The 22,136-nt window shown below is 45.1% G+C and overlaps 1 protein-coding gene across 7 annotated transcripts in view; it reads left to right on the top strand.

Annotated features, from left to right (window-relative positions):
* The window catches only part of thsd7ba (thrombospondin, type I, domain containing 7Ba), a 157,256-nt gene that overhangs the window by 118,353 nt on the left and 16,767 nt on the right, over positions 1–22,136 (top strand). For 5 of the 7 annotated variants that reach the window (XM_035392652.1, XM_035392647.1, XM_035392649.1 and 2 more), the window contains exons 14-17: positions 5,830–6,024; positions 12,825–13,091; positions 13,486–13,664; positions 21,254–21,259. In XM_035392652.1, the coding sequence (XP_035248543.1) occupies positions 5,830–6,024; positions 12,825–13,091; positions 13,486–13,664; positions 21,254–21,259 (647 nt within the window). The remainder of the gene's footprint in view (positions 1–5,829; positions 6,025–12,824; positions 13,092–13,485; positions 13,665–21,253; positions 21,260–22,136) is intronic. The other 2 variants (XM_035392654.1, XM_035392653.1) reach the window with 1 other exon arrangement.

The following is a 22,136-nucleotide window of genomic DNA, read 5'->3' as shown; positions in this document are numbered from 1 at the left end:
GTCACGTCAATGACAGATGTGGCAGACGAGGAGAGGTGGATTCACAGGTAGATTATTATATGTCACACGTTCAAAAAAATACTTCTGCAAAGGATACACTTGTGTTTTCTTGCTCTAGAATTCTTTGGGAGTCTCCTAGTCAGTGTTTCTCAACCCTGGTCCTGGGGACCCACTGCCCTGCATGTTTTAGATGTTTCCCCGGTCCAACACACCTGATTCAAATGAGTGGGCCTTGCAAAAGCCTGATAACGACCCATTTGTTTGAATCAGACGTGTTGGAACAGGGAGACATCTACAACATGCAGGGCAGTGGGTCCCCAGGACCAGGGTTGAGAAACTCTGTCCTAGCTCCTTGAAGGAGCATTTAATGGGTTGGAATGACCTCAGAGATGGTGCACCTCCATCAATTTCCAGGTCAGGAAAGGACCTTGGAAATAATGGACGAATAAAATACGCGATTGGAATGCACCCACATTGACAATGACAATTGACAATTGACAATTCCTGCCGTCAATTTAACATTTTTTTAAACCTGTTTGGCCTTCCATACTAGGAAAAGAGCCAAGGAAAGGAGGTAAAAAAAATTTTTTTTTTTTGAATGAGTTGGAACGCGCACACAGAGATTATTGAGTAGTCAGCACTACACTCTCCTGACAGTAGATAGCACTGCTGCTGGAATAAGCACACACATGGTAGCAGTAAGTTAGCTACCGATAGCCAGGCCTCCACTAATAACAGATAACAATAGCAACAGGACAGATGACAACACATTGTGCCATCTAGCTACTTTTTTCAGTCATGTTGATCCTTGCTCCTTAGCTATCATCGAACAGGTTGTCTAAATTAAAGTTTCACACGTCTGTATCTGGGCAACGGCAAGCATTCTGACCTTTTTTTTTTTTTTCCCCACCAGCATCATTTAGCATTCTGATCATTTCATTGTGGAGGAGAACTGAAGTTACATCACCACCCATCTGGCTGCCAGAAGCAAAGTGCTAATGTGATGCACTGGTTTTATAGGCTATTTTTATTTGCAAAACGGAGTGCGTGTGTTATAAGGAAAAAATAGAAGCCTATATAGCCCAGGATTGGGTGTGCCACTGCCCACTTGTACATACAAATCGCTTTTTTTTCTAATTGGATCGTTGCAATGCGAAACCAACCGGACTAAATACAAAACATGGAATGTGACAACTGGCTGAACTCAACTGTGCAGACTTTAGCTCAGGAACTAGGTGTTGGAACTGCCTGAATGTCTTAATAATAGTAATTCTGGTAGTTATATTTACTGGTAGTTAGTTACTGTGCATAATTTTATAATTTTAGGACAGGAATGATAAAAGTACTAATCAAGCTGCATATTTTAGAACTTGACAGACTATGAACAATTTGTTGAAAAATATACATGTATTTTTCTGTCACATTTCATCATATTTCAGGATTAACGACAGAAAAAAGCAAATTGGATAAGAAGAACTTCTGAACATTCGTAAGACACCTGCGCCGCAAGAATTAATGAGTATTGAAAAGCCATTCTCTTAGACAGAAAGGTTTGACAAGCTCTTTCAAAGAGGGAAAAACTTAACTGCAGTGTCCTTTTCTACAGTCTGCAAAAAATGTCAGATTTCGAAGTAGCTGCATTATTAAAGATGATCCCTGCCAAAAGCAGAGGTAACGGTGAAATGTTAATGATTTGGAAGGAAGACGATATGAAAGACCATGCTCTGGAGGTAAAGGAAAGCAGAAATTACTGTGCTAATAATGGCTAGCTTTCATTTTCGAGTCAGAAAGTCACCTCTGAAAAGTCCACTTAAATGGTAATTGGTTGATGGAACTGAAAAGCATAGTTTCTCAATTAAAACTTTAAATTCTATCTTAGGAGACAGCTAATAATGGCCTTGAGGCAAAAGGACTTCACTCACATATACAGTGCAGTCCTTACTGTGACACATTTTATTTATTTATTTATTTATTTGTTTATTTATTTATTTATTTATTTATTTATGTGTTTTGGCTCTGTGTTCCAGCACATTGGATTTGAAATGAAACAATATACGAGGTTAAAGTGCAGACCGTCAGCTTACATCCACATAAAGTGCTCCATGTAGAAATTACAAGCCTTTTTATACATAGTCCCCCCATTTTAGGGGACCAAAACTAATTGGAGAAATTAACAATCTTAAAGTCATCCAGTTTAGTAGTAGTTGGTTGCAAATCCTTTGCATTTAATGACTGTCTGAAGTCTGTTACCCATGGTCATCACCAGACACTGGGCATACTCTGCCAGGCCAGTACGGCAGCCATCTTTAGTTTTTGTTCGTTTTGGGGGATTTTTGACTTCAGTTTTATCTTCAGCAAGTGAAACAGTTCCCGTCAATTTTTTGGCCCTGAGTTTCTTTTGCAGTGTGTTTGGGGCCATTGTCCAGCTGCAAGGTAAAGCACCTTCTATTTAGTTTTTGGGGGCATTTGGTTGGAACTGAGCAGATGAGATGTTTCTGTAACTCTTCAGAACTCATCCTACTGCTGCCGTCTGCAGTCACATCGTCGTCGAGACAAGTGAGCCGGTTCCAGTGGCAGCCATACACGCCCAAGCCGTAACACTACCTTAACCGTGTTTCACAGATGAGTGCGGTGCTTTGGATCCCCTTTCTTTCTCTACATTCTTCTCTTTCCAGTTCTGTTCCAAACTGTACCAAACAGTTGTTTTTTGTTTTGGCGGTGTCTCTGATTGATTGATTGATTCTAATTTCTCAGCCTCATGGTGGCCTGCTTTAGTAGCATTGACTTGTCTTTTTTCCTCAGAGAATGGCAACAGACTCCAAATGCAAATGTGATGGCTAGACTCAAATCCACGCCTTTCGTTAGCTTTACTGTGCATGAACTAATGATGCACCAACACACAGGTGGCCAAGAAACGGCTTTAGCAGCCAATTACTTTAGGTTCACCCTGTATGGATGTAAATAACTGCAAATTAAAGCTGGCTGTCTGCATATTCCTTGTTTCTTTTCACATCCAATGTACTGGAGTACAGAGCCAATACAACAGAGATTGTGTCACTGTCCAAATACTTACAGACTGGACCGTATACTAAAAAAAGTAATAATTTTAAATATCCCTGCATTCAACAGTTCAGTAAAGTGATCAATAATCGGTATAGTCAGGTAACTATTCTCCTGTTTCTCTCTAACGAGTGAGTAAAACAGTGAGCGGACGATGAAAGAAAGTGGAAATATTTCATTCAGATTAGTAGAGCCCACTTATGCATTTGCTGTTGTCAACCTTGCAGGCACAATGGGTTTTAACAAATGAAATAAGAGCTTGAGTAAAGCAAATTTCTGTTTTAGAAGGGGAGTTGAGAGGAATGTTGTCTCGACAGAAAGATGCACTGTTATTGATTTCCCAAGGCAATTGCAGGCTTTTTTTAAGGCATAGTAACTTTTAAACTATTGGATCAGCTGATAACTTGCTTAATGCAGATTTAATGCTTTATTTCTTTCATTTCTATTATGTCTTGTCCATATACCATATTAGATGCATCTGTTCATCTCAAACCTTAATTTGGGAATCTGGTAATTGGAGACATTTACTGTATACACCTAGTTATAACAGCAATGGTTTAGCTAATAATAAGAAATATTAAAAGATTTTCACCTGCTGAAGGATAAGAAGTACCATTTTTTTGTTTGCAAGAAACTAATTCAGTGTCACTAGATGAAGGAGTAAGGTGGAACAATAAACATTTCAATTATTTAAAAAGAGTTATACTTATGATTCTATTAAGAAATGTAGTCAACTCATTATAGCCTTACTACAAAAATGAAGAGAAATATTGGAGTATTGGTTTGGAAAGGGCCAGGAACTCTACCGCCCACATGTCAGAAATTGTAACTGGTTGGAAAAAACATGGATACATTTTTAGGGGAGTTTTATTTATGAATGAATAACTTGCTAGCCATCTGATTTATAAAACAACAGTTGTCTCATCCATATGATTCTTCTAATTGAAACAAACAATTTATCTGCATTTTTGCAACTAAGAAGATGCTTCATATTTTGTGCATTGATTAGTCACCCGTGAGCAGAATCTACACAGACCAGATCGAGTCAGATGGCACATTTATTCTGATACTATCCGTTTGCATACCTCATCAACCCATTTAGGATCACTATAGACCGCTTCTATTTTAAACCGGGGGGGGGCAGAGGAAGAAATAATGGCGTGATTATTCTTTCCCAAGACCACTAGGACCCCTTCTTTAGCCTCCTCTTCCTCCCTCCCACGCCCGTCTTCATCTCGGTATTCGGCAGAGGGCAAAATTTAAAAGTCAAATACAAATCAATAGGATGTGTTAGAAGCATGTTTTCAGATCAGCAATGCATCAAAGGCATTGTAAGGGTGATATTCGAAGATGAGTACATGACCCTCCCGAAGGGAGGATTCTGTCGATGAAGGCGCTCGTTTTGTTTCGTATCAACGGTTTGAAGAGTCCTGTTTAACACAAACTTCATTTCAAAAAGGGCTTTCTTTTCAGCGCGCTCGCTTTTCTGCTCCCACTTCATTATGTTCGCTAGATTATCAGCGTGTATAAATAAGGCGATTATCTTCTTCTTCTTTTTTCTGCTTTTTTTCCCCAGATAGAGCGAATCCATTTCGGTTGTTGTTGCACCTCCTCTCTTTTACCATCATCGGCATGAATAATGTGAAACACAGGCTCTGGCCTAGAAAATAAATGTTTATTAATAGTATTTGTGACTAAATATTGTATTTGATATTGTAGAGATGGTAGAACAGTTCATTTAAGACTCTTTTCCCTTTTCTTCTTGTGGGATTATAATGTGAAATCACATTTCTGGGAAAGAAGAGGAGGCAGGTATGACTTTGATTCTGTGTTGGCGAGACATTTTCCCAGCCTCTTTCTGAGGTGGCAATGTTCTCAGAGGTTTTTTTTTGTGTGTGTGTGTGTGTGTGTGTGTGTCTACCGAAAGCTCTTATAAAATCCAATAAATATCTCTCTCTGATGTCATCGCATCCGCTCGGCGCAGAAAGACCCACGTGGAGGAGGAGCGTGTCGAAGCGTTCCCTCGTTAAAAGCAGACGGACCGATTTCCGGCTGCAGACAGAGCGCTCGTCCTCGCCTCAAAGCGGGGTTCGGATGCGGAGGCATTGTTCTCTCCCGAGGGTAACGGCTACCACCGCGCTGCCACCGCTCCCGTAATTTACCCAGATGGAGCTTCGCAACCTCAGAACGCATTTCCGAAATGGAGACTAAAACTTTTTAAAACTGTCTAAAACCGGCGAGGATCCAGCTAAATGGGTTTATCACAAAGACTCGCAGTTTCTATTGTGAACACAGAACCCCGGCAACAAAAGTCGAACCTCGTTAATTCAGTTCTTCTTTTCAGGCGCTGGAACGCCGAGTACTCCGAAGAGCCAGGAATTCATTTTCTTGTAAAGTTGTGTGTTTGATTGCGTGAGACTTTCCATTTTCTCCATTATGTTAATCAAAACCCAAGCAAAGTGGAACCAAGGTGGAGAAAATAAATTTCACAGTATTAGTGCTTAGTGATATTTTCTCTCGCAGATGGCAACTGATAACAAAGGCCAAATCAGCAACCATTAACATTGTTTACACACATTTGAATTTACACTGAAAATGGGCAGAGATATAAGGGTTTGCTGAGGGTTAGCCGTTGGTTTTTAAGAGTTAGCAATTGGTAGCACGTGGCACTGCATCTGTACCCGTTATGAGGCTTGTGACGCCTAACTGTCAAACTACCGCCCGAATGATTAGGACGCCTTGTGGGACTGACGCCTCCCGTTCCTCCAGGTGTGACGTGCGTGGGCGAGGAGGACGACGAGCCGGCGGACGTGTCGGAGTGCCTGCGGTGGGCCGGCGCCATGCCAGCGCGGGTCCAGCAGTGCCGGGTGCCCTGCAAGGACGACTGCGCCCTCAGCGGCTGGTCCAGGTTCACCGAGTGCAGCGAGTGCGGAGGCTGGCGCAGCCGCCGCCGCTCCCTCACAGGTACGCCTCCCGGGCACCGCCACGCCCGCTCCCTCACAGGTACGCCTCCCGGGCACCGCCACGCCCGCTCCCTCACAGGTACGCCTCCCGGGCGCCGCCACGCCCGCTCCCTCACAGGTACGCCTCCCGGGCACCGCCACGCCCGCTCTCTCACAGGTACGCCTCCCGGGCACCGCCACGCCCGCTCTCTCACAGGTACGCCTCCCGGGCACCGCCACGCCCGCTCTCTGACAGGTACGCCTCCCGGGCACCGCCACGCCCGCTCTCTCACAGGTACGCCTCCCGGGCGCCGCCACGCCCGCTCTCTCACAGGTACGCCGCCCGGGCACCGCCACGCCCGCTCTCTCACAGGTACGCCGCCCGGGCACCGCCACGCCCGCTCTCTCACAGGTACGCCTCCCGGGCACCGCCACGCCCGCTCTCTCACAGGTACGCCTCCCGGGCACGGCCACGCCCGCTCTCTGACAGGTACGCCTCCCGGGCATGGCCACGCCCGCTCTCTCACAGGTGCGCCTCCCAGGCACCGCCACGCCCCGCCACGCCCAGAGAGACACGCTCGTTCAGGCCGGATGCTCATCCACTCCCAATCTAGGATCACTTATCACTTACATCCTTCCACTTTGTTCCTGTAGCACTTTCATATTACACATGTACCTCTATCCAGCACTTGTATTGTTATCTTGATGTTATAGCTCGTTCTCATGCCTCCTAGTTTGACTTAACATTACTCTCTGACCTAGCCTATGATTGCTGTGTTAACTGGACTTCATGTGTTCATGGCTTTGAATAACTGTTACATAATGAGTATTGTACCTTATCGGACCTGTAATTTGTAATTGTTCCAGTGACCTTCGGTATGCACTTATTGTATGTCGCTTTGGATAAAAGCATCTGCCAAATAAATGCTATGTAATGTGGGTAAATGGGATCCCAAAACTGCGCAGACTGCTTTCCTGCTGCGTGTGCATGGCAGCTCCAGACACACGCATGCCTACTCCTCATTGGAGAAGAAAAATTAGGAAACAAAATTTCTACCGTCATGAACACTCACTCAGTAGGCTCGATGCATCTACTAAAAAGAAAGAAAAAAAAAACCATATGTGCGCACTCACCCTCACGCACACATGAACACACGTCTATAACCACACAGGGAAGCACACGCAGAGACACTCAAGCTCGCTCGAATGAAAGACGCCCACCCTGCACCTCCGATGGCTAGGGTCAATTACTGCAGGTTCGATAACCAGCTGTGTCTGCAAAGGAATCTGTGGCAGTGTGAGACTGCTGGCCTTATCTGGCCCAGGGTTGTGGTGTGGGAATAAAGTGTCCAGGGTTGCTTGGGTTACTGCTGCATTAACTGCTGCTGACAATGTGGCGGGAGCCTACAGACAGCCAGCTGTGCTCCGACCATCACTAGCTCTGTTGTAGTAATGTATAGTGATTTTAGTATATTTAATGCATGTAATCACTATAGTGACCTATAGTGATGTTTGACCTGTGTAAAATAGTCAGTCGTTTGGGGATGATTGCATCAGAGGAAAACACAAGCTTTAGTGACACTGCTGCTGCTTGCAAATACACGTGTGCACGCACACACACACACACACACACACACACACTGTGTGCATTGGTTTTTAAAAAAAAGATGTAATAGTTAGGGTAGTAAGTAAGTAGTTTGTTCTTAACAGAGCAGTTGTTGATTTGAACCAATTCAGTTTCCAAAATATGCTTCTATTCATACTTGGAGAATGACGAATATTAGATAATTGGTTAAAAAAAACTTTTTACCCTTTGAAAAGTATGTTTTTGGAATTAAATATATATATATATATTTGATGTTCTAGAGCTGGTTTCAATTACCTGTAGTGATTGTTACATCAGCACTGGAATGTTAATTTAAGAATATTTTTTCAATCACGTATTTGTGATCTTACACCTTAAAGGGTGTAAGATCACACCCTTCCTGTATTATGTATTTGAATTAATTAAATCATAGCGTATAGTCATAACCATAACCTATGTAAGCCAGGGATAAAAGTGTAGCATTATATAGAAAAATACAGCAGTACACCTTATTGTAGGATTAAAATGCAATAATAATAAATGAAAAATAAATAAATACAGAAGATACATGTACTTGTTACACCTGCCAGCGGAAATCTGAACAATTTCTACTTCTTCCAAATTCTACCTTAAGACAGCAGTGCTGTAGGTAGTAGACAAATAAAATGTGTGGCTTCAGGCTTGCAGTCTCAATTTGGCATAATTCCCTGTCCCAGCAGTCATGCGTCAGGATTAAATGAGGATCCCCTCCAGTTCCACACAGTCGGGTGTCACGCCTTCCCTTTCCATTTAGTTTACATACCCCCAGCCGAAATTACATAGTATGCCTTCTGCTCTTGGGCTGATGCCATTTGTCTTCATAAATATTTGATCTCTTGCCTCTGGGCCCAGGGCAGATCCTGCCTGCTTTCGTTCATAATGCTCTTAACTTAAGATCTAAATTACTCTTTCTTCTGCGTTTGGTGAAATCGGGAGATTTCCAACGCTTGCGTGCGCCGGGGCCTTCGCCTTGGGAATCTTCAAAGATAACGCCGGCTCGTGCCCATTAGCGAGATTGAGATGCGCGGAAGATCCGTGAAATGCATTTAAAGCGTAATTGAATTATGTAATGCGTGCGTAGCGTTATGATTTATTTGATAATGATTTCTCAAACTCCGCTCGGATTGCTTTCGTTTGTCTGCGCGCGGCTCTTTTCTTGGCCTAAATAAAGAGGTGTGTACGCTAGAGCAAGGGCTGCAAGTCACTGTCTGTGTACAAGGGGCTCCAACGCCAACACCGACCACAGGCCGCAGTGTCACTGTCTGTGGTACAGGGCTGCAACACCGACCGTAGGCCTCAGTGTCACTGTCTGTGGTACAGGGCTGCAACACTGACCGCAGGCCTCAGTGTCACTGTCTGTGGTACAGGGCTGCAACACTGACCACAGGCCTCAGTGTCACTGTCTGTGATACAGGGCTGCAACACCGACCACAGGCCTCAGTGTCACTGTCTGTGGTACAGGGCTGCAACACCGACCACAGGCCTCAGTGTCACTGTCTGTGGTACAGGGCTGCAACACCGACCACAGGCCTCAGTGTCACTGTCTGTGGTACAGGGCTGCAACACCGACCACAGGCCGCAGTGTCACTGTCTGTGGTACAGGGCTGCAACACCGACCACAGGCCTCAGTGTCACTGTCTGTGGTACAGGGCTGCAACACTGACCACAGGCCTCAGTGTCACTGTCTGTGGTACAGGGCTGCAACACCGACCACAGGCCACAGGCCTCAGTGTCACTGTCTGTGGTACAGGGCTGCAACATCGACCACAGGCTGCAATGCAGTGGCTGTGTCACATATGCGTACACGGAAGCCGGTATGAAACGGGACATCTATATGCCATGCATCTATAGCAGTGATTAGTACTCAATGTGTAATGAATTACAGTGCGAGAGTGAGTGTGTTACGGGGAGAGAAAGTACAGTGGAGTCTGGAAGTATGTAAGGCGTCTCAGGGGCCCTTCATCCTCGCAATCCACAATCCTCTTTTCACTGCAGTTATTTAACTCTAATCTCTCCTCAGAGTGCTGTTTTTCAGGCGCACGCCTGCCATTTCCATATATACCCATTACCCGCTGTGAACGATTTTGAGAGCGTGTCGGAGAGTCAGTGAAGGAACTCTGCGTTCAGGCGGGGTGTGTTTTCCTAGTGGAAGCGCTTGTTTCAAATTTAGCATTGCGCATCATACCTTAGGACCCTGCTGAGAATCCAGCCAGTATCAAACGCCTTTCCTGGGTGACAGTTTTAATCCATTCCCGGGAAGATGAACTGGCAGACCGCAGCAACACAATTTCTGCGTTTCATCAAAGCCTCCTCTGCCCATAACAGGGACTGCCGTGGCCCTAAAAACTTAAAATTCAAGTCGTAACGTCTTTCTTTTCTTTCTGTCTTGCTTTTGGTCAGTTTAAATCGATTATTTGCTGATCTCACCAATCAGCGTAGGTGCAGGCATAAACAGACACCTTCTTTAGATTCTGAGTCTTTAATGAAAAGGGGAAAATATTGTGTGCGCTGATCCACAGCAGCTGCATTATCACTCATCCTGTATTGGCCCCCTATGATATTAGGTGCGCGCTCGGGCCGCGTCTGAGCAGCTCCAGCAGGTGGCGGCTCGCTCTCCGGGACACCCGCGGTACCGGCGGCGCGGGGGAATTAACGCGGAGAGGGGCGCCCCAAAGACACTCGCGCGCCGAACATCGTCCCGTTTTCACCATCTGCTTTGGACCGAAGGACGCATCTCGCACGCACTTTCAGGGTCCGTTTCCAAATAAATAAATAAAGTAGGCCTGTAATAAATACGTTGCCACGTTACCTATTCATCTTTAAGAAACGTTGATAACCCGTTGATTATCTATCCATATTATGGTAGTGACTTCTATTATGACTTGATGTCAATGTTGCAATCTGGCAATATTTCAAACCAACCAAAATACAACGTTCATAAATTATTTCTAAAACGTTTCGTACTCTGTGATTGGTTTATCACTCATCTGTCTCACTCTCTGCTTGCTTTCCAAAATAATTTATAGTCAATACTTATTCCGTAAATTTAAATATGAACCGGTCCTGCTGGGAGTGCGTTAGGCCAGAAATCCTGAGTGTTTCGAGGGCTGTACTGGGATCAGTTCCGCTAGATGCATTTACCGCTCGCGCTGCACCGAACGAAGCGCAGCCTTGTCAGCACGGAGCTGCGAGTGTAACGTTCTGAGCAGCTAAGTCCCTTAACAGCAGTCTACAGGCCCGATTACGCACAGAGCCGTGCACAGTCAGTATCAGTTCTGGATAAGGAGGCTGTGCCAATTGGGTGGTGGCGTGCTATACGTAGGCTATAGCTGATTTGCAAGTGCTGGCTGCGCGCGCTCCGTTCAAACGCCATTCTTTATTAACGAGCAGAGGCGTTCCTCTTCAGCGCGAAATAACGTGTCTCGGCGGTGAGAAGGTTTTCCCCTGGATGCATCACTTCACCCGTTTCCAAACACGACGGAGCGTGCCATGGCAGAGGCTGCTGCCTGCCGCCGCTCCGCGAGGGTACTCTGGCAAAATGAGCAAAACGCCGAGTGGCGCGGTGTGAAAGGCATTTAGTTTTATCCTCATTAGCATAGCGGGATTTGGAAAGCATGGGAGGGAGGGGGGGGGGAGAGAGGGAGAGAGGGGGGGAGAAGGAGAAGGAGAGGGAGAGGGAGAGAGGGGGGGAGGGGGGGAAGGGGGAGAGAGAGAGAGAGGGAGAGGGAGAGAGGGGGGGAGGGGGGGAAAGGGGGAGAGAGAGAGAGAGAGAGAGGGGGCGGGGGGGAGAGAGAGAGAGAGAGAGGGGGAGGGGGGGGGGGGAGGGGGAGGGGGAGAGAGGGAGAAACCCTGTCAGGAGGAATTTGTCCTTATGGGCGCAGAACCAATGTTTACCTTCACTGAAACAGCTTTTAGATAGGCCTACACAACATAGTGGGTGTGCAGACAGCGCTTGCATTGGCCACAGTGAGTGGTTAAATAAAACTAAAATAATTTCAAGTGTGTCCACTCTACCTGACATGGTCCATTTCACAGAGTTTTATTTTTTGTTGTTGTTGTTGCACGTGTCGTGGTGGTTTTCACAAGACAGCATATGACTTCGGAATTTGAAACTGAGTTTGAAACCAACTGATTCGGTACTGGTGAAATTCCAATTTCACACTTTTCTGTTCTTAATTTAGGTTTTTCCAAACGCAACAGTGCATCAAACATGGCTTATGTTGCTCCTGCTCAGTGAAGGTATTGAACACCTGGGTTGATGTGTCTGTTTTTTTTTTAGTGTTAGCACAGCAGGGTGCAGAACGCTGGTTTGTAAAAACAGGAATGTAGATGGCAGTGTAGTATAAAGATAAGGGAATTGAACTAGCAGCTCTAGCATTGTCGGTTCTATTCCAAAGTGGGGCACTGCTGTTGTATCATTGAGCATGGTAGCTAACCTGCATTGTTTCAGAAAATATCTTGCAGTATAAATGTATCATATGTTCAGATGTAAGCTATGCAGGTCACTCTGGATAAGAGCATCTACTAAATGTCTAAATAATGTAACAAACAAAATTATATAGAAATTCAAAAAACTGCTTGGAGCCCAGCATTTGTGAAAGGGCTGAAAACACGCCTGAAATTTCACAGCAGCTGTTTATGGGTCGGTTTAGTTCTTGCAAGGTGGTGAATCTGTTATACTTTTCCTGTGGTCCTTTCACACAGTTATTATTTACAATGGCACTTTACCAATGATCTTTAACTTTAATTGCTTGCATTATAACACCGAAACAGACGCGTTTAATCCGCTCTTACCGTACATTGTTTTAATACGCTTTGAGATAAACAATTTAATGGCGGCAGTTGAAATGTCAGGCCCTAATCAGACCCTGCGGAAAAAGGTAATGAAGCCGGCTCTGTTCGCTGCTGAACGAGTCAGATCTGCCGTCTTCGGAACATACATATTTTAAATCACTTTTTAAAAGCACTCGATGTGCCACTGTTTATGACGAAGAGTGCTTTTTATTTTTTTAATTTCTTTTTTTAATTTCTATTCTGAAATAACACCATTCCCTATTCCGTGAGAAGGTTTCGTTATGACCTCCTAAGATTGGAACGGTAATGTGTTTTTCAGCGCTGTTGGCTTTGGGTGCCAGCAGTTAGCGGCCATTTGTCCGTGAATCGCAAACCGATGTCGGCCTCCATCTTTGTCGACGCAGGCCGCAGTAAGAAGCGGGAGAAGTGCCATCGGGCCGAGCTGTACCCGCTGGTGGAGACGGAGGCGTGCCCGTGCGTGGAGTTCCTCTCCCGCCCCTACGGGAACTGGTCCGACTGCGTCCTGCCGGAGGGCAGGCCCCACGGCCCCCCGCACGGCTGGAGGGCCCGCCGGGACGCCAGGGAGTGCGGACAGGGCCTGCGCTACCGGGCCCTGGCCTGCGTGGACCGCGGGGGCCGCCTCGTGGACCCCACCCTCTGCACCGGCACAGGTTCTGATCAAGCGCTATATGCTACATTGTGCTTCTGCACAGTGCATGAGTCTCCATGGTGACTTAGAGAGAGTACGGCCTTGCGCATGCATATAGACTTGCTCAAACACATATCAGCCGTGCCTTGGTTATGTATTGCTGTTTTCCAGATGATTGCACACATAGTAATTGTTAAAATCCTGACTAGGACAGTGTGGCACATTATATTTCACGTGTATAATGGATATGAAAAAGAATAAGATTACAAAGCACCCTCTAATCACGTTCTTGGCAAGTTAAGCCAAGCAGAGTCCAGATTTAGTCCAGATCTGATGAGTTGCTCTGTTGCCTGTCTATGACTAGCCTGATGGTCCTCGTCTCCTCTCTGACGATGTCCCTGATTGGTTAATTTTAGGCTATGTGGAGGAGGTGTGCCACATCCCCTGCCCCTTGGACTGCAGGCTGAGCGACTGGTCCGCCTGGTCGCCCTGCAGCGCCTCCTGTGGTGGCGGGCTGAAGGTGCGCTCCAAGTGGCTGAGGGAGAAGCCCTTCAACGGCGGGCGACCCTGCCCTAAACTGGACCTGAAGAACCAGGTGAGGTGTACTACGGAACAGTCGACAGTGCAGGGGACAGCTTTCTTAGCCACCATGTTGATAACTAAACTTCCTATTCCCTGAGTACCTCTATTCTTATTGGCAACTGCATGTTAGTGTGATTTGTGATGTTAAAATAGACAGTGGTATGCAAAAGTGTGGGCATGTTTTTTTGAATTTCTAATGTTAAAGAAATACACACAACTTCTGTAGGCAGGTTACAAAATTTAAAAATGACATATTTCTGAAACTTTTAGTGCACAATTAACATATATTTAACAGTTTGGAAGCAGTCAGTAAAAATAAAACAATAAAGTCCATACATGGTGTGTTGGCTGAACTGCATTTTGATATGAGCTCTGTTGTATTTTACTTCTAGAGAAGATTTCTTGTAGCAAAAATAATAATGAGCCAGTCGTGAAATAATTGCATTTCTTCAGTATCTGGACTCCTGTGGAACAGAATGGGCACTTGGCATGTTTTGTGTGACCTTTCATATATAGCTTCTTTAGCAGCATTTACCCTCTAATTGGCATTGCTTCAAAATCTCAATGCTTTTTACATGGACAATATGCACATGCATATTTTGTGTAGACTTACAGTTTAGTTCTCTGCTCATTAAAAATCAATTTGTGAGGAATCACAGGCAATGCGCTGGTCTTATTTAAATCCTGACCATCGTGGCTGTAGCCTGGCCCTGCGATGGAGGGGTTCGGCTGTCAGGGTTTTTCCCTCCTAATCACTCTTGTAGTGGATCAGGCGCCTGCGATCTCCCTCTATCAGCTCCACCAGGGGGCCCTTCCTCCGCCAGAGTAGTCGCACAGAGTTGGATTGTCGAGGGAAAAGACTCAGCTGTTGACTGCCCTTCTTTTGGGGAGTCCACACGGGTGCTGGGGCACCCCCTTGTGAATTCAGGGAGGATGCTGCTCTGACGAGTCAAGCCTAAAATCAAGGATACCTTACCAGACCTTTCAAATTATGGGACAAAAGTTTAAGGGGGAATAAACAATATGTGTGCGTATGCTTTTCTGTTACCATTTTCAAAATGCAAGTGCGTGCATGCGTGCCATTTATGTGCTTATGCTTGCTTTCACTTCCTTCAGATCTGACTTCAAGTAAACACCGGTAGATCAGTCTGTTGCATCAGCAGTATTTTGTGTTATATGCATTCATAGTTCTAATCACTGCTAGATACAGAAAAAAAAAAACTCCTTAATTGGCCCTGGATGAATCAATTATGCGCCAGTAGCACTGTACTTTAAACTGGAAGCTAACTGTAATATTAATGCAATTTAAAATGTATTATGAGCATCTTGTGGGCGCTTGAGAGCTCTTTAAAGGCCATTTGTTTCTGGTGGTTAGTATGCAGATGAGACGGTGTATGTGAAAACTATGCGCACGCGTTCTTTTGGAGAAATGGCTGCAGATGGTAAAGTGCCTGCTAAACAAGTTGTGCGTTTCCCCTGTTGAACTGGCCTCTTTCAACCTGCCACAGGAACCGGCACGCCGCTTCTGCTGCGGGCTTCTTTAATCTTTAAAAACCGGAGAGGAATCCTCGCGCTTAACGTTTTGTCAGCGGGCATACTGCGGCGCTTGTGCCTCTGCATCTGTCTGGCTTTATTTGTTTCATTACACAGCGAATCTCCACTGGGCCCAGAGCAAATGTAGTTCACTGCGAACGCCGCGTGCTCCTGGTGGGGCTCCTGCCCTCATCCTTGCCGGCAGTTTGCTTTCCGTTCCCTTACCTTTATGGGTGTATTCAGCTCTAATCTGTGAGCACTGCTGTAGCGTACTCAAACGGGCGCACTGCAATAATTCTTTATGGATCACATAACGTGTTTACTGTGGGCCACAAATGTGATGCTTCTATTTTATAATTCGGTGGTATTTTGTTGTATTCTGCTCATTTTCTAGGTTTGCCTTTGCCTGGTTATGTTTGTATATAAGATTTATGTCATTCAGAAAGCACTCGCCAAATTGAGTGCCTGTCATAAGCTGCATATTCAAAGCTGCGGTTTAAGAGCAAGATGAAACCGTTTTAATTTATTTTTTTTCATGATAGTTAATAAATGATGAGCAGACACTGCGCAGCCTGGCTGCTGGTCTTGCACTAGAACCAGGGATCACTTTTGTTTGGTGTCCCCATAGTCCCCAAAGCAGATGTTTATTTGCCTTTTTGTCACCAGTGCCCAAAGTGACTCAGTGTGAAGCAACTGAAATTAGATTTAGTCTAGGGGTCAGCTCTGTGAGAGATTAAGTCTCTCTCTATCTTTCTTTCTCTCTCTCTCTCCCTCCCTCACTCCTGCCCTCTTTCTCTCTGTCTCTCTCTCTCTCCCTCCCTCACCCCCCTCCCTGCTCTGCCAGGTGTGAAGTGTATAGGCATGTGCCAGTCAGTGGGAGATGACAGGACTTGCTAAATTAGGGTGTCACACCTAAGATGACTTATTAATTGGTCACTGGGAATAGTCATTTATTGCCCTGCCTTCAGATCGCTGGCGGCTGTGACACCGTGTTCCCATAAGCCGTCACTTCATCAGACAAGCAAAATTTAGCCAGAAGCAACGCCGTCTCCACACTACCACCACAGTCAGTTTCTACTCGTCCCTTTCTGACACAGCCAATATGCAACATAAATCCAATATGTTTGCCCTAGATGTGTGCCTGAAGAAAACCATTCATTGTACTCTGTACCCAAGTTAAGAAACAGAGAGCTTGCTAACGTAAGAGTACCCCTAAGGTTAAATTAATTCCTGGACCTAACACTACTCACTTTCATCACCAGCCTGCTCTGTACTTGCATTGCAGTTTTACTTGATTGCGGTTTGCACTATTCACTTAACTTTTTATATCATTGTATGTTTATTTCAGATGATGCACTGTAGGGTGAAGGGTAGAGCATTTCATTCACACTTCATTCTGAGCTTGATCCCGTGTCCTTGAGTGATTTAACTCAGAGGAGGAGGTCGAGCGTACGGACAAAATATTCAATTTGCAGTGAATCACCGACAGATAGCATCTTCTCCCCCCTGGTCTGAAGAGCTGCCCGCTGCCAGGTCCCTGCCCACTCAGAGTGCCCTCTGCCATATGGCCCTGATCATTGGACCTGAAACAGATTGGACAGGAGGCTGGCCTCCTCTAGCCAGACTTAGAGTACATCATTTAACAAACTGCCTAAAGCTTTACTCCGAACTGATTATGTCTCTAATAACTCTCATTCTGTCACTCTGTATAAATCCAGAGGGGAAAAAAGGGATAAAATCAGAGTTTTCAGGAGAGTTTTTTTCTTCTGAGAAACCAGACTGCTTCTTCTAAATGTGAGGTTTATATATATATATATAATATATATGTGGAAAGAACAAGAACAAAGAACATAAGTTGAAATAGTTTCTGAATATTTTGTATTTATGATAAAATTTTAACCTTGTAAACTCTACGAGACTTGTAAGATGACCTGCTTGCAGTAATGAGAATTCTCATTCAATTTCTTCAGCTTTCCATCTCACAGAAATCCCCAGTATTCCTAATGCACTTCATCAAATGGCAATCAGTGGTTGGCCGCAGAAAACCTATCCAGGATTAAACCACATTGTGCTTTGATTGCATTTTTGATGAATGCTGGCTGTTGCTGAACTTTTTTTCTTTTGTGCTTCAAAATGCAACTAATTCTGTCTTTGTAGAGCAGAACCACGTGTATCCACCCGGACACAAAGACACACACAACCCTGTGTACGTAACTTTTTAAATTGGGCAGAGGACTAGTTCGTATATTACATATCCACACACCCCCACCACGTATAACAAGATAATACAAGCCACACATTTTGTTCAAAGATGTTCCACATGTACGACGAAGAGAATACTCATGTATTTGTCAGTTGATGCTTCCGATGACTGAATGCATCATTATCTTTGTACTACAGTTCATTTACTTTTTCCAACTTTTACCTGAATATCATGCTGCTTTCCCAGTCACAAAACAATCACATCTTCCTTTATTCACTGTAATACAATAATCCACATGTCAATTTAAGTTTCCGTAGGGAATAATGTGAAATAATTGTTAGCTGCCTATTTTCAGTGTTTTCTTGAACGCACACAGAAGTTTATGAGACTGATATTTTGTTTTGGGATATGGTAGTTCACAGTAACCAGTACCTTTAAAGGTTTCTCAATGACTTACACAAAGCAAGAAGGCGTTTGTTAAGAGGAAATTTATTTTCCATCTTTGTATCCTGATTGAACCGCTCAGCTACGGTTAGCCTATGATCCGTAACGAGAAAATATCTCGTTCAGAGAGTAGTGCAGTGAAAGATCTCGAGGCGAATTAGCCCAAACCACGGTGGCAGTCCTGTATTAAAATGCTTTCGTTAGGCTTGAATTTCTTTTTTTGTGGAGCTCGCCCTTGGCGTCAGCATGCCGGCGTTTGGATGTGGCGGATTTGAGGTGTCGGAGGAAGTGGAAAAAACACCGCCAGAGCGACACTTCCGCGCCAGTGATCATCTCGCCGCTGCAAATCGGAGCTTTTGAGAGCCGTCACTCTGGTGAACGTTCACACGTTTCCCGCGCCTGAGCGTGCCTGAGGTTTATAGTCCTGGCAGGCTCTCGACAGTTCAGCTCAATGTATTTATTTTTTTTTAAAAAGGTATATAATTATAAATTAATTCCCACCTCTATCACTTGTTCCATCAGTGGGATGTGAAGAACCTCAATACTTGGAAACCAAGCAAACGGTGACATTTTTTTTTTCCTGAATCACTTTATATTTAACCTGGCTTAGTTGATGTATTTAATTAAGAGACAGTTGGCCAGTGTTTTTTATAGCTCGCAACCTAAAGATTTGGCTCTCAAATCCAGGTAATGCAGTGAGGTTTGTGGCGAGGTGTTAGGTCTGTCACACGGCATGAAGTTCGGGTGAGGAAGGGTGGGTATTCTGGGAGGAATCTGCATATTTTTCAGACAACCCCAGGTGGTGGAGTTCAGTTTGCTTTCTGGAGACTTTCCAGTTTCAGCAGTCTCTCCCCCTGTGTTCCTGATGGCCTGGAACATTTACTGCAGTTACGAAGGTTAGCCCTGGACATATAAACTGATTAGAATTGCAAAGTAAGATGGATGAACATTTTTTGAAATAATGAATACCCAGGGGAAGAAAGACAGCAGGGAATGCTGTTCCTCTCTGGAAGAAAGGCTGTCTGCAGCATGACATCATAGAGAGATACGTATTATACTTACAGTAGGTCGGTAGATCAATTTCTTTATAGAATTTATAGATGGTACACAGCCCAGTGTCCAAAATTTAGGCTCGTACAGGTACATCAAGGATGACTGACAAAGAATTGTGATACTGCTATGGAAACAAGCATTGTTGCATGTGTGGCTCAGTGTATGAGGTACACTGAGTGATATACTGCTTGCTTGCAAGTAATGCATTTAATTGTATTTTCACCGAGAATCCCATCCATCCATGCACTCTTTCACATGCTAAAGTTACTTTCAACATTTTGTGTGTTCTGTGAGGTCACAGAGATCGATCTGACTCAACTCAAGGAAATGAGCATTCATTATCCGCGGTGATGGCTTGACACCTTGATGGAATTCAGAAAGGTGCTATCTTGTGTGCTTTAGGACTGCACCTCTAGAATATATTTGCCGGAGGGTGCGTTGGATTAATATTTTTGTCTCGTTGAACGCCCAACTCTTCGTATTCCGTTTTCTGAATTGTTGTAGGGCATCGGGCTGCCGTGCGGCGGTGTCTGTTAGGGACCCGGCGCGGAAGACGCATTCGTCTCCGCGAGCCGTCCTCAGGCGCCGCTGTTTTCTCCCGTGTCCGGGAGACTGACAGAAGCGGCGACCCGCTCTATTTGTAGACCAAGACGGACCGTGACAGGTGAAGGGATTTACGGAGAGGGTGTAGCGTACCTGGGGGGGGGGGGGGGGGGGGGGGGGGGGGGGGCCTACAGCCCGCGGGACTGCTGCTGCTGCTTCCCCCTGCGTATCGCTCATTTCCCAGAGCTGTGCGAAAAGGTCTTGCAGTGATAAAGTCACCGTGGATAAGAGAGGCCTGCACTCGCGATTGCCGATATCCATCTCGCGGCCGAGGCCGGCAACAGCGGCATTCCACGATGAACCCCGTCTCGCTGCCTGCCAGCGTGACTGCACGTTTGAGGACGGGTCCCTGTCTTACGCCTGTCATCCGGACCACATATTCACACAGTAAAAGGTCCGGTGTTGATTCAGCTCTTAACAGACAGAGAGTGGGAGACACATTCCAGAGCAGGCCCAAGTGTTATCTGCTAAGAGCTGAATTAACTCTGGACGTTTTACTGTGCAGTGCGGTGCCGTGTGCCAGGCTAATTACCCTCTCAAAATTAATCCTGCACCCTTTTGAGTTTATAGATTGTGTTCATAAATTCATCCTCAACTATGTCCTTGTATTTTGCCATGCGGTCCGTTAATGAGAATGTACAGCAACACATTTATTAGATGTGCTTGAATCATTGTTGTTACCATTTCACAATTTGTATTTATTTCAAGGGCAAATTAACAAATTTAAGCAACTCCTCTGTGTCATGAAATCCTGGAATTGCTATGAATCACTATGAAAAATGGCTGTCCATGACTTGCTAGGTAATTCAAAATCGGTGCAGCAATGCAGCTGCTGCCCTTAACAGGCCGTAGAATCTCCTAAAGCAGCTACACCCACATGCTACTTACTCAGTGCTACTTACATCTTTCATCAGTGCACCTTTTTAAATGTATCTCGCCTCCTATAATAATGATTCTTAATTATTAGGTTATGGTACGACAAACAAAAAAAAAAAGCTTATCTGTCTTCATTTGTGTTATAACTGTGCGTCAAAGAGCGACTGTTTTACTGACACAGGAGGCTGGTAATGCCAAACACCAACGCAGTGTCCACATTTTAATGGGCAGTTCAATATTCAATATGAACTGCATCCACGCTGGCCAATAAACTCTCATTACTGGTGTACCTGTTTGCTTTCACCTCGGTGCCGGCCTACTCTGCATTTTAAAAATCACGCCATTATGTTAAGGCACAAGCGAGCCCTCAGGAAATCTGAACACAGACTTTTAAAACGGGGATGAAGCAGGCAGGCTCCGAACTTCAAGGGGGTTGCATTTGCTTCTGAGTGATTTTTGTGGCTCACTTTAGGATGAATGTACTAAGGCACAAGATGGGCTCTGCCTTTGGGGAATAGTTATTTTTCTTTCTTCCCCCCCCCCCCCCCCCACACACACACACACACACAGAAAGCTCTACACTCAGCAGAGCCGTGCCCAGGCCTGGGAACAGCACACAGGTTACTGCAGGATTTGCTTCCCCTCGGCATTAATCATTCAATAAAGCAAAATGATTATCTGCGGCGACGGTGCTTAATTAGATCATTTGCACAGTCTATAGACACAGATTAGTGCAGCGAAGGCAGGTTTACCAACCTTGCGAGCACAGATGGAAAGTCTAAAAAAAACAAAAAAAAAAAAAAACATACTACTCAAACTAATGGATATATCATTTTTTTTCCCCTCCCTCTCCTGCTTGTCACGCACTGCTAATACGGATGTCCACAAAGGCTCAGGTCAGTGCCGTCCCGTGCTCCTCCTCTGCCACCGCTAATGAAAGCGAATGCATGCCCGCCGTCCCGCTTCCCGCTCGGGCGACCCCTCTGCTCGGGCGAGCGCCCCTGTGCGCGCGCGGCGGTGGCGCTGGCTCCGTTTGATCCCAGTGCTCACGTGGATGTGAAGTGCGCCCGCAGCTGTTCTGCCCCATTCCATCCTCTGCTCGCCGCCTACCATTCGTAAAAAAAAAATAAAATAAAGTTTGAATAAAAGTCCGGTGCGTCATCTTGTGAATCATCAAAAAACCTTTTTGAAATCCATCTCATATGCGCCGACCGTCTGGTATTTTTCCATTATAAAATAGGGGTCTTGAAAGCAAGTGTAACCGGTAGATAGGACAGGTAATGCAAGAAAATATATTTAAGTTCCGTAAATAGGAAGAGGAAGGGCCTTTTATGCGTCAGCGCTTGATAGTTCTTGTTTCCATGACGTGAGCAACGCTGGGTGCAGCCTTCTAGTTGCTTTTATTAAAGTTTTATTGTGGGTGAGTTCTCGTACTGTATCACATTGGTAGCAGGAGAGTGACTGATTCACTTTAAAGTCTAGTATCCAGATGCAGCACTGAAAATAGTTGTGTATGAAATGTGTCAGACTGAATAATGGCATCCACACGGTTCACTCTGTATTTGGATCACATATTATACATTCAAACACATGTTTAAATGTGTTTATACGGATAGCTATCTGTTTTCACTTTTGTAAATATTCAGTGTGAGTCTGTTCTGTGTCATTTTGAGTCCACCACAGGAAACTGTAGAATATAATGGGAGGGGCTGGTAGACCCATCCTAAATTAAACACCACACCACCCTTTCACATCCGTGTGATGATGGCTTGT

Source organism: Anguilla anguilla, chromosome 15 (genome assembly GCF_013347855.1).
Source record: "Anguilla anguilla isolate fAngAng1 chromosome 15, fAngAng1.pri, whole genome shotgun sequence".
Classification (NCBI taxonomy): domain Eukaryota; kingdom Metazoa; phylum Chordata; class Actinopteri; order Anguilliformes; family Anguillidae; genus Anguilla; species Anguilla anguilla.
This window is presented reverse-complemented; position numbering and strand designations above follow the sequence as displayed.